This window comes from Cavia porcellus, unplaced genomic scaffold (genome assembly GCF_034190915.1).
Source record: "Cavia porcellus strain 051 isolate PalLab524CR breed Dunkin Hartley unplaced genomic scaffold, mCavPor4.1 scaffold_17, whole genome shotgun sequence".
Classification (NCBI taxonomy): domain Eukaryota; kingdom Metazoa; phylum Chordata; class Mammalia; order Rodentia; family Caviidae; genus Cavia; species Cavia porcellus.
In genome coordinates this window covers 48,392,153-48,405,582 of record NW_026947500.1, presented here as the reverse complement: position 1 = coordinate 48,405,582, position 13,430 = coordinate 48,392,153, and the positions used below count along the sequence as shown (strand labels likewise).

Sequence of the window (13,430 nt, the reverse complement as noted above, 5' to 3'; positions counted from 1 at the left end):
CACATGTTCATTCTACATGATGATAATTTATTCTAGACACTTGAAAAACTATTTTCCAGGAAAAGTTAAAGAGTACATGCAGGAAGATAGTAAGAGTATCAGTAGAGGAACAGAAGCTGCTAGTGTTGAGTGAAATATTGGAAATATGCACAACACACAAAGAGAGAGAGACAGTGCATGGGTCCCTGATGAAACCAGTCTGGATGGGAGCATCTTGCGATGTGGGACTCTAGACAGTGAGACCTCTTAAATTCCATATGTAGAAGGTCTCACAGATTACCACAATGTTGAAAGGCATAAAAGGACAGATTCTTTGGGGTTCCAGTCCACCTGACTGAGTGAGTGACTCTTCAGTTGGGATGCACACTGTGGATCTCACTCCACAAAGACTTCCAGCTGGGGTTCCCTCTCCAGCACCCTGACTTTAGGACAGTCCACTTAGCCTCTTGGTTTCCTTTCCTCTGTGTCACAGCCACTTTTCTCATAGGGATAGAACCTCCCTATGGAGGAGGGGATCCACCTCCATAGCAAGAAAAGGATTTTGGGTCTTCTCCATAAGAGGGGGACACTGCCTGCTCCCACAGTCCCAACCATGCTGCGGCTACTGCAGATGGTGCTTGGCAATGGCCCCACCCCAACACCGCTCCTCCTTTCTTCACTGAGGCAGAGGAGAGGGCACTTCTGAGACACTGTGAACCCCATGCTATGCAATCCAGACAGAAACCCTTGGAATCATCACCACTTGCCAGAGCCCTGAGCTCTAAGTTTCTTCCTCTTCATCATATTTCTATCCTACATCAAAGCCAGGACCCACAAAACACTCTCCAGTATCTCCTACTGAGAGACAAGGAAATCTCTCTGCTAACACCATGCAACTCTTCATCTGGGGCCTATGGGGATTCCTTCTGATGTTTTTTTTAAATGTTTCTAAATTCCAAATTTTAACTGGTTTCTGCTTCACCAAGTTGCAATTCAATGACTTCTTATGGTTCTTCTGTTTCTCAAAGAGCTGTGTATTTTTTGGTTGCATAAATCTTCTACCATATGCATGTTTTTTGTTATTTGACTGACACAATATGTAAATAGTATCATAGATGGTTGTTTAAGGGAAAATGGGTCTCAGAAATAGAAGTGCAACAAGGCTTAAAAGCGGAAGCATGATTAAAAATTATCAAGTGCAACTTGTGTGCATGTACAATTCCCCAACATGAACATAATTATTACATACCACATGGATGTATGCATGAAACTTGTTTTAAGTATTCAAGACTACATTAGGTGTGTTACCTATCTGTGGTCTTGCTTTTTCAAACCCCTACCCCTCTTGTGAAATTCTCTAAAATAAATTTTCATGCACATGCTAAATACTATTTGACAGATGCATCTTCACTGGTAGGAACTCAGTGATTGAAGAATCATCTCTCTCTTGCAAGAGTAATGATACACAATTATATATAATTTATTAGGTAATAGAAAATGATGTTAATATTTTACATGTTTTCATGCATGTAGTTTTTATGGAAATATCTCCAAGAAAATATATTATTTCTTTTAATCATAAATGAGAAAACTGTAAAAAATTTTAAATACAAGTACTTTGCTCAGTGCTACATAACTCTTCCCAGTGATTTCTGAATTTGATCCTAAATAATGGGTCACAGAGGTCCTAATTTTAAGTTTGTTATGCATCCAGAGATGATGCTTGTCATTATATTTTATTCAACTTCAACAACTAAATTTAGAAATTATTAATGGTTTTTATTAAGTCAGTGGTAGAAATAGGAAAATATTAAAAGCCTATAAGAATGATTTCTTCTGGATTGGTTGACACATTTCATTCCTTTAATGACCAGTAACAGATTTGGGACTTGAGTTGTTAATAAGGCAAAGTCATACAAAGAAAGAACACCTGAAAAGATGAACCAAGTGAGCTAGGAACAAGGAAACAATAGAAAATCCCAAGATCAGACTGCATAGGATCAGTTTGAATCGTACTGATGTGGATGTGCCCTCACACTTTAAAAGTTGCACTGGATGCCACTGCAGTATAAATCACGTAGTTATGTATAAAAGATAGCTGAGAAGTCATAGGACAGGGTAGGAGTTAAAGGATGGTAGAATTTCCATTTACACATAGAGTACAAAAAGCTATAATTAATATTCATCTATCTTGTATTTTAAAATCTCATTAATCTAGAAAATCACATTTTTTATGAGAGTCAAGTCTGAGGTCACCTTGATTCAAAATCTAAATTCCAAGACAAAATTCTTCCAAGAAATCCAAAAGAAAACCATGACATTTCTCACTTAAGCAAGATTGAGAAATATCCATTATCAGTATTGTTATGGTTCGATAACTAGTGGTCAACTTAACGCCAGCTGGATTACATCAGCATGTATTGAGAGAAGATGCTCCACCTGAGAAGGGTTGCTAGGATAAATAGGTGGAGAAGAAGAGAGGTTTGGAGAGGGATTGAGGCATTATGGAGGCATTGTTAGTTCTCCTACAAGTTGCTGTCTGAGCTGTTGGTTCTCCTGGAGAAGCTTTGGTCTTCATATCGAGCATTGCTTCCTGGCTCCGGAGGGGAAAACATGTGCTGCCTGGTCTCCAGGGTGAACTTGTCACGCTGCTTCCTGGCACGTTCCTGACTGTGCTTGTCGTCGGAGGAGCTCGGGGCCTCCGTGTCGCTGAGGACAGTTGTGGTTCCTTTCAGGACAGCCCCGTTTTTTTGTTGTGAGTGTGACTTCTCAGCTCCAGTGTAGAACTCTCATCCCACTAGCACAGTTCCTTCATCCTGCTGGCACGGACTTTCTGTCTTCCACCTCTGACCCTTGGGTCTTCCCAGCATGAATCCATAAAAGAGACTGGCATGAGTCCTTGTGGGCCCTGGACTTCCAGTTGGACTCATGGAGGCGTTGTCCTGAGCTCTGGGTTTTTATCTGGACTCATGTGGGACATTGCCGTGGGGTTTAGGCTCTTGACTTAAATAATCTATGTCTTTGGTGTTGTGCCTAGATTTCCTGCATTCTCCTGTGTTAACTTCCGGTGACCAACAGAAGTATGTAGAATCAGTGTACTGTTGTTTGACGTTAAGCATAATAAACATCACATAGATAATGAGAATCAAGAAAAAGAATCTGGGATATCTGATTGAAAATTAAAAATAATCAGTTATACTAAACATGATGCAAATAAGGAACCGAATTTATCAAGTACTTAAATATTTAATGAAATCATTGATGATACAATACAGAACACAATGAAGCAAGGAGAAAATTATGGAACAATATGTGACATTGTTGCATCAAAAATAAAGATTCTGGAAAGGTACTATGAAATGCTAGAAAACAGTCTTCAAATAATCAAAGAAAAAATCCAGTTAAAAATGTCAACAATACAACAAATGAATCAGAAGGCAGAATATCAGAAGTAAATGGCAAAGTGCATGTTTTGGACTAGTGATCCAGACAATAAAGCACGAGAAGTAATGAGAAGCTCTTTGTCAAGTGCAGAAAGTTGAGGCTTTAGCATGGTTCACGGAAAAACACATAACATCTAGGATTGCTCACTGATGTTTAAATTGGTAAACTCACAACATTTCAGGTTCAAAGTACTGCACCATGATAGTCTAAATTTTGCTGATATACTGGATACATGTTAACCTTGCAGGTTTTTATTAAAAGATTATTACATATGAAACTTTAAAGTCAATAAAGAATGCAGCAGCAATTGTTAAGGAAAGACAGGAACTAGGTTAACTATGTATAGACATACATTCATTACTACTGATCTAGTACAACATGCAGAAAACTGTCAACAATGTATACAGTGTTTCTCTTTTCTCTAATGATTACTTTCCACATTATTATATATTACTTCATATAACTCAATTTCATTTCAATTTACTGCCTTACACAGAATCCAAAATTGAGTTTTCAGTGTTATTATTTATCTGTATATATCTTTGTAAATTGAACTCAATGAAAGATATTTGTGAAACACTGAGGAATATGGTTTAGAAATATGAAGTATATAACTTAAAAAGTATTACAGGTTTGCCATTCTTCTGTTCATGGCAGCCAGTATTTTTTATTGTCCTAAAAGTTTATATTTCTCTTCTGAACACAGGATATAGAGTGATGATATATCCATTCTATATCATGGATAAACTCTATTCAGGTGGGGCAATGAACCTTACTGTTTCAGCGAGTTAGTATGGGTGGCGTGCTGGAGAAGCACTGAGTCTAGAATCTAAATGCTGTAATTTTGACTGGAAAGCCATTGCCCTAAACCTTACTCCTGATAATCATGCTAAACAAAATAACAGGAAAAATGAAATTATTTTTCATTTAAAAATTCCTTAAAATGGAGCATGTGGAAATATTATATTGATACAGATTTTAAAATCACAATTTTTTTCTCATTTTGCACACATTTATCCAGAAGACACAGTTTTTTTTTAAAGATCATAGATGTAACCATTAATTCATGGCTACAGTATCCAATATAATTTGTTAGAACTTGTATTTCACAGTGTGCAAGGTTATGTTTGTTAAGCACAGGGGAGCTGGCAAGGGGAAAAGAAAGAAGATAATTTTTTTTTTCAAAATGGGACCAAAACATTTCTCAGAAGAAATATCAAAGAAAGTGGACAAGTGTGTATGCCTGGAAACACTGTTATTTTAATTACCTGGAGCCCCTTCTCTTCTGCATAACTCTACCAACAGCGTTTCTCACCTCTTTATTTCTGAGACTGTAGATGAGAGGATTCAGCATGGGGATCACAATCGTGTAAAACACAGAAGCCACCTGACCCTTTCCCAAGGAGTAGGATTCTTTTGGTTTTACGTAAGTAGAGATTGTGGTGCTGTAAAAGGTGGTGACCACTAGGACATGAGACGCACAGGTTGAGAAGGCTTTTTTCTTTCCTGCAGTAGAGTTAATTTTCAGGATAGTGAAGAGAATGGATGCATAGGATCCAGCTATGGTGAAAATGGGCAACAATGCATTGAGTCCACTACAAATGAATATAATCAGTTCAACCTCATAAGTATCACTGCAAGACAGGGCTAAAATTGGGAACACATCACAGAAAAAATGATGGATTATATTAGTGTTGCAGAAATGCAGTCTGCTCATGCAAACAGCAAAAACAGTGGAATTCACAAAACCAATAACATAGGAACCAGTGAGCAGGGTAAGGCATCGTCTTGTGGACATAATGATTGGATAGTGTAGTGGTCTGCAGATAGCTACATAGCGGTCATAGGCCATGGAAGAGAGAAGAAAGCATTCAGTAGCAGCAAAGTCTATGAAAAAGTACAGCTGAGTGAAGCAGCCCAGAACTGAGATGCTCTTGCTGGAAGTCAGTAAGTTCTGTAAGGTTCTAGGGGTGATGACACTCGAGTAACTGAGATCAAGAAGTGATAGGTGAATGAGGAAAAAGTACATGGGGGTGTGAAGATGGGCATCCAGCTGAATGATCAGTATCATCCCTGCATTCCCCAGCACTGTGACTAGGTAGATCATGAGGAAGAGCATGAAGAGAACCAACTGTATCTCTTCAGAATCCGCTAGCCCCATCAGAATGAAGTAAGGTACATTGGTAGCATTCCATATACCCATGCCGTTCTGCTGCTTTTATCTGTTGAGTAATCCATCTAAAAAATCATCCTGTTTCCAAAAACATATAGTTTTGTCAATGTGTAATTATATTTTATAATGAGTGTACTTAGAAATTGATGAAACTACTGTGAAAAAACATAACTGCCATGTATAAATATGGGTAAAGGTGACATCATTTGTGATATATCACAGAATTACATGCTGTTTTTAAATTTTTTTGGTTGGTTTCTTTGTTTTTTGTTTGTTTGTTTGTTTTTTGGTATAAGGGATAGAACTCATGACCTTGTGCCTGCCAGGCAGGCACTTAAGCCACTGAGCTAAATCACCAGCCCCGCTGTTTTTAACATTAAACTGATAGTACTCGAAACTCTTACCATTATCAACACAGGTTCAATTCTCAGGAAAAGAGTATGCACAAGGACTCTTGTACATATACTTTACTTCAGAACAAGAGCACAGAAATTACTTGTATTAAAGAGCAGTTACAAGTTGGCTCTCATTCCACGTAGACATTTTGACTCCTGAGAACTGAATTATAGTATTGTGTTCTTGATCACATCTTGTTTTAGCAACTCTGGATAAGCATATAACTGGTAGTGCTAAAATCTAATTTTTAGTGTGTTATGAATTGTTGTTTTTTCCTAATGACTTCTTGACTCATTAAGTGATTTCTTGCTAGAAATTTTGGTGAGTCACATTTGTATTATGTTCGTGAATAAACAGAAACTGAGAGAGGAAAAATGAGTCTTTTTGAGGCACAGTTTCTTTGTGTAGTCCAGAGTGGTTTGAAATCACTTTATGGCCCAGAAAACCTTGAATATGCATCAATCTTCCTGCCCACATAAAATTACATTTTTTCAAAAAATGTTCTTTTGGAGTATGTATATTGATTGGATACTTGGATTTAATTAATTCTATATTCTTTTTTTTACAAATCTTAATATTACTTCCAGTGGGACACAAATGATAAGTGGATACATAATTTTTGATAAAAATCTCTTATTTTATGTAGCATAACCCCCACTAGTTTCAGAAAGATACTTACTGTGGACCAAAGTTGCTGGAAAAACACTTTGCAGTGTTATGTGTTTAGATATCTGTGAGCCCTAAAATATTCTCAGAAAATCAATACAAAAGCCATAGAATTGAACTGAAAATTACTGTGACATATTCATTTTCTATATATACTTTAAAGTTTTTCTTCATTTTTTTATTCTGAGGAAAGTTATATTGCCTAGAAATTTTGTTCAAGTCTTGATCAGAGGAAAGCTACACCAGGAACTTTCTTCTGATTAGAATCCAAGGTAGAACTGTGAATGGGAATAGCCCCATGTATGTGGTTCCTCTGAGACTGATGATTCAAGGGTGATTCATATAATCTGTGTTCAGCATCCTGCAACATTTGGTCATCCTCAGGGAGTGATTTCCAAGGATGATTTATTGGCCAAATTCCAAACACTGAATTTATAGTTTGTAATGAACACAGGACTTTGTCTTTTCAAAGTCCCACATTTAGAACATAAATGCTTTATTTACTTTTGTGGTACTGTAAGTTTTTCTGAACTTCATTCATTTACTTTTTAAGTTGAAACATAGATATATAAGTTTTCTGCCAATAATGTTTACATTCAAGTAATTAGTTAGGGTTGCTTTTTCTCTAGAAAGCTGGAGAAGTTCGAGTTATACTTTACCACTCACACCATGAAGGATGGAAAAATTAACTTTTCACTTGGAAATGTTTAATACTTAAATGTATGACCTGGCTATAGACGTAATGCACACACACTAGAAAAAAATAAAAAACATTGAATTTAAAAAGAACAATAAAGCAATGCAAGACTTGTTAGCATTTTGCTTACATAATGGTAGTTTCCGCGCCTATCCCCTGTTGTAAGAGAAAAAAAATTTTGGAGAATACTTTTAGGTTTGTGTAAGTATTATATCACCACATGTCAGCATCTATCATAATTTTATGCCTGAAAGCATTCTGCCATGTCCTGCTCCTGTTAGCTGTTTTTCAGCCACAGCTCATGCATTGTGGTTTAGACAATTTCTCAGACTTTACTAAGGAGCTGAGTATTGACAGCTGAAGAATCAAAATCCTCAGACCTGACAGGGATGGGACAGAATCTCCATTCTGATTTCTCTGTGTGTCTGGCTTCATCTAAATGCTATATTCATAAAATATATTATTATTTTAGTGTTCCTGATATTTGGGTTTTATAAAAGAAAATAAGGAGAAAGACATACTCAGCTCAGATACTAAAATAAACTGTGAAATGCTCAGTAGGAAAATACATGCTTTGTTATACATACTCAACATAAGATGCTGTCTTCAAAAAAAGAGGAAATTAAAATACACCAAAGCTGAAATATTTTATTAATGGACAGTTCTAGCTTTAGGATTAGGTTCTTGTCACTGAGCTTCTCTGTGTGGTTGAAAGCTTGTCACTGCCTAATGAAGACAGAATAATCGTTGGTTATGTCAATATCTAAAGAACAAATCATGCACCAACATATGATTTGTAATATGTTTGAAAAATTGACCATTTTTCCTAGGATCATGAAGGGACAGTAGTAAGGTGGGATTGACTAGGGGCATAAGGGCCTTAAATAGAATATTTATTTATAAGAATAAAAGTTAAGAGAAGTGGAGGGGAGGAGGAAAACAGAAAAGAAAAGAGGGAGTATAAATGACAGGAGACAAAGCATATGGGGAGAGTGACTCAAATTAGTGAGTCAGCATACGTATATCTGTTAGAATGTTAGAGCCATGTAAGACCCTGGCATGGGGAGAACCTGACCCAACAAGGTGTTGGGCGCAGGCGCTCAACATACCATATCCCACCCGGGACTAAGGACCACGTCAGCTTCTGCAATGCGCTACGTCCCTCTTTAAATTAGCCAACCCGTGCGCACCTCGTGCTCACTCCGTATTCATCCCGTGCCAACTCTGTGGCAACCCCTGATTGGCCACAGCTGGATATAGTAGCCAGAGCCTGTGTCCCATTCCCGCCCTGCTTCCTCGTGGCAGCCTATGATTGGTCACAGCCAAATATATAAACTAGAGCCCGTGTAAATAAAGCAGCAGTTAACTGTCGCCCACAAGAGCGTCTCCTGTCTCATTGGGGGGCTGTGCCGGTCAACTGGTGGCCCGTATGGGGAGTGCTGAGACCCTCTCTCCGACAGTACGGGGAACGAACCTCTCTCCGACGGAACAGAGACGTTAACAGGTAAAACCGTCAAGCACCGATAGCAGGGGCTACGCGGCGGGCGGGGGCTGACAGGTTAAACTGCTCAACGTTGGTAGCGGGTGCTATGCAACAGGCAGCAGGTGCTGCCCGGCCGGATGGCAGGGGCTATCGGGCAACCTTGGGCGGACGCGTCGCAAGGGTCGAGGAACTCGTAAAGAGAGTTCCTGGTGCCGTAAAGAGGCAGGTTTTGGGGGCGCCATAAAGGGGCGCGGGGACTAAGCTGTCCCTGTTAAAAAAAAAATAAAAGGGAAAAGGAAACAAAAAAAAAAATAAAAAGAAACTCTTGAAATTCCGGTTAACATGGGCAACACCGCTACTCAGCCGCTGTCGGTCGCTTTGGGCGACTTACTGAGAGAAAAGGGATTACAAATGAAATGAGAACAAATTCAAAACTTCCTCGATCAGGTCGATAAGGTAGCACCTTGGTTTGGTCCCACGGGGTCCATTACCATGGGATAAATTAGGGAGAGATCTTGACTTTGCAGCAGAAAAGGGCCTCCTGGAGCCAGGAGTCAGACACCTTTGGGCAGTAGTGAGGAGCTGCCTCGCAGACTCCTCTTGTCGTGACCATATAAGGGCTGGCGCCATGGCGCTTGGTTACCATGAGGCAGAATCCTCCCACGAGCAATCTCGTGAGCCCAGTGTCGCAGGCAAGGCGACCGCACCCAACCCAGAAACAGAGGACTCGTCAGATAATGAGGGGGAAGAAGAAGACGTATACAAAATGGCGGATGCAGACACCACCGAAAGAGGGGAAGTCACACACACGCAGTCGAGAGGGCCCTACTCTGAGGCCATAAATGAGCTGCAACGCAGGATTTCTCAGAGTAAATGGGTCAATGAAAGCGAGTACGGGATCCCAGGGCCGCCCCGTATAAGACCTATGGCTCTACCTCCCGACCCGCCAGATTATCATGCTTACCCGAGACCCTGCCATCAGCTATGTAGCTGCCCGCAACGGGTCCAGACGTCCCCTGGGACATTCCAGGAAGACCTTTGGCATCAAGTCAAAAGAGAGGACCCAGGAGGCCTGGGCCGTTTTCTCCAGGCTTTTCCGGTTGCTGTAGATGCTCAGGGAAACAGAGCCCACCTGCCTATAGATATAAAGGTGATAAAGCATCTTAAGGAGGCCAGCACCATGTACAGTGTTAACGGGGTGTATACCCTGTCCCTAGTAGAAGCCCTGGCAGGAAATGCCATGACACCTGCTGATTGGGCCAGTTTGTGCAAGGCGGTGCTCAGCCCAGGCCAATATCTTGATTGGAAAGCCTGGAATGTTGAACTTGCCACAGAACAGGCCCAAGCTAATGCCCAGAACAATCAGGCCACCTGGGACGCGGATATGTTATTAGGACAAGGGCAGTATCTCAATAACCAGCTGATATTTCCACAAGAGGTATATGCACAGATAAATAGAATAGCCATACAAGCATGGAAACGGGTCTCGGCTAGGGGAGAAGTCTCAGGCCACTTGACAAAAATTTTGCAGGGCCCGAGCGAGCCTTTTTCAGATTTTGTGGCCTGCATGATGGAGGCGGCAGGGAGAATTTTTGGGGACACGGAGACAGCCATGCCACTCATTAAGCAGCTCATTTTTGAGCAATGTACTAAAGAATGTCGCTCTGCCATTAGTCCATACAAAAATAGGCCCCTTGAGGTATGGATGAAACTCTGTCGGGAGATCGGGGGGCCATTAACCAACTCAGGTTTGGCGGCCATGTTAATGAAGCTAACTAAAAAAGGTCAGGGAGGCAGAGCGGCGCCACAAAATGGCGCCTGCCCGAAAGAAGGCTGCTTCAAATGCGGCAGACAGGGACACATAAAAAGAGACTGCCCATCTTGGGGACTTGGAAGAGAACAACCCCCCCCCTCCTGAAGACCGAAAGTGCCCCAGATGTAAAAAGGGAAATCACTCCACTGCAGAGTGCCGCTCCACCTTTGATGTAAATGGGCTGCCCCTCACGGGTAAGGGCCGTAACCCAGAGAGGCCAAAAAACGGGTTTGGGGGGCCCCCCCGGGGGGTGGGCCCCCGATTCTACCCAGCCAGAGAATATATGGTAGACCAGACACTGCCAATGATGCCAACATGGGCAGGTCAGAACCGAGGAGAGCCTCTCCGGGTTCAGGGGGACTTGACCTCTGTGCCACCACTGGACTCGTATTAACCCTGAAAATAGGGACACAGGCCATAGAGACAGATATGTCCGGCCCCTTACCGGAAGGCACAGTAGGGTTGATGATTGGTCAATCATCCCTCTCCATGAAAGGAATACAAGTCTTACCAGGTGTTGTAGATTCTGATTACACAGGAAAAATAAAGGTGATGATGCAGGCTCCTAAAGGCCCAGTAGTGGTAGGGGCAGGAGACCGCATCGCTCAGATGCTAGTATTATCCAGCCGTCATGGGGACTATCCATCATTGTCTGGTACTAGAGGAGACAGAGGATTTGGATCATCAGACCCAGCCTTTGCTGCCCTCGTTCTTAGATTGGATGAGCGCCCCATGCTAACGTTGTCACTCAATGGGCGAAAAATATCCGGACTGCTAGACACAGGAGCAGACTGCTCTATTATAGCTGAAAAGGATTGGCCACTAACCTGGCCTACCCAGATGGCACAACAAACACTGCAAGGCTTGGGATCAGTTCATGCACCTAAAATTAGTAGTCAGATAATTAAATGGGAAGACAATGAGGGACACTCAGGAGAATTCATATCCTATGTTCTCCAGCTTCCAGTTACCCTATGGGGGAGAGAAGTGCTCTCTGCCCTAGACTTGACCTTGTGCAATGAATATTCTCACACAGCCAGGAGAATTCTTAAAAATCAAGGGTATGAACCAGGCAAAGGATTAGGCAAAGACCTGCAAGGAAGGCCTTTCCCCATCCAGGCACAACCACGTGCTCAGAGGCAAGGTTTGGGTTTTTAGTGGGGGTCACTGACTCGGCTTCTGCCCCTCTCAAATTGACATGGGTCTCTAATGACCCCATTTGGATAAATCAGTGGCCCCTATGACGAGACAAAGCAGAAGCGGCATCCAAACTTATTCAAGAGCAATTAAAGTTAGGCCATATCAAACCCTCAAGTCTATTCTGTTTAAACAAAAGGAGGGTATTGCCCAGGGCATGACACCTAGGGCCAGACTAAATCTCGCCCTCTTTACTTACAATTTTGTAAACATCAACCCACAAGGATCCACGCCAGCACAGCTACATGCCAACCCTGTCGCACCCAAACGTGGTTGGGTACACTGGAAAGACCTCCTGCATGGGGTGTGGAGAGGCCCCAGCCCAGTACTTAGTTGGGCGAGAGGGACGGTCTGTGTCTTCCCGCAGGAAGAAGGCAGAAAACCTGTCTGGGTCCCGGAACGCCTGATATGTCCCTGCAAACCACCAGACCCCGACCCAGAGGAAACGTCAACCACAGAACAGGGGAACCAACAGGAGCTTCACAAGCCAGACCAAGCAAGTACACCCACAACTCCCATTAACCATGGCCCCTTGGCCAACTCCCCTGGTTAGTAGCCTCCTTTTCCCCTCCTTCTTGCATCCCGTACGGTCCTTGCAGCCAACCAAACTTTTGGGACATCGCTCGTGCCTGGCCGATCCCTCAGCCGGTCCACGCACTTAGTCCCCATCTCCCCATCCTTTTGCCTCTCGGTGTGGACACAATCTTCCTTGCATCCCAGATGCTAACTCCACCGCAAGTCGCTGGTATAACACCTCCTTTTCCCTCAATAGCACTCTTTGCTTCAGTCCCTCTACATTATCAGGATGCATTCCCCTAAAAAACTACCAACCTCTCCTCTTGGATTGACCCCTTGCAGGGGGCCCAAGTCGAGCCCGCCGCGATTAAGGGCATGCCAGCTCGGAGGCCCCAGGGATCCTTCTGCACCCCTATCTGGGCAAGGGTCCTCCAGTTTACCGCCTGTGACCCCCTGGATGGATACTCCCAGGAGATATTATGGGGATTCTCCCTGGCCACCATAAACACCACAAATATGACTTTTCCAAATTGCTCCACTGCAACCTGTTATATGTTACAATGTTGGGATAACAGTACACTTTCAGCTGTCATTATGCAGGTACCCCAGTTCGTACCAATTCCAGTTATGACGGACCCAGATGAGTTTCCTGTGATCCAGCTTGGGCCAACTCTCCAATTGGCTTTCATAAAGGAATGGGCAGGAACAGGGGCTCTGGCTACCATGACTACATTTGCCGCATTCGGCAGTCTACTTCTGCTCTGTCGGATTCGCAGACAAAGGAATAGGGACAAAGTATCAAACAAGCATTGCTGATCGTAGAATCTGGTCAAAGCCCGGCAGCATGGCTTGCCATGCTGTGACGCAGGTGTGGAGCAAAGCATCGCAGGGGGTGTCGTCCTTGGCCAGGAGACACCCCGGTCTCCAAGTCAATGAGCATGCGGGTTGGGCTCATAAAACAATGCTCCTGCCCCCTCCAAAAGAGCACCAATGGGTAGTGAGGTACCGTCATGACTGCGCAGCATGACGCCTCACGAGGGGCACCGACCTCTGGAGACCCTGCATC

General features: G+C 42.6%; 1 protein-coding gene across 1 annotated transcript; it reads right to left on the bottom strand.

Annotated features, from left to right (window-relative positions):
* Window positions 1-4,687: 4,687 nt before the first annotated feature.
* On the bottom strand, window positions 4,688-5,626 carry LOC100729150 (olfactory receptor 8H1-like). Its single transcript, XM_013146431.1, has one exon. It carries the CDS (start codon window positions 5,624-5,626, stop codon window positions 4,688-4,690), a length of 939 nt encoding a protein of 312 aa, XP_013001885.1.
* Between the last annotated feature and the right edge of the window lie 7,804 nt (window positions 5,627-13,430).

What these genes read in the sequence shown, in the direction of transcription:
- LOC100729150 (XM_013146431.1), bottom strand. Translation starts at nt 5,626, where the DNA reads ATGGGTATATGGAATGCTACCAATGTACCTTACTTCATTCTGATGGGG.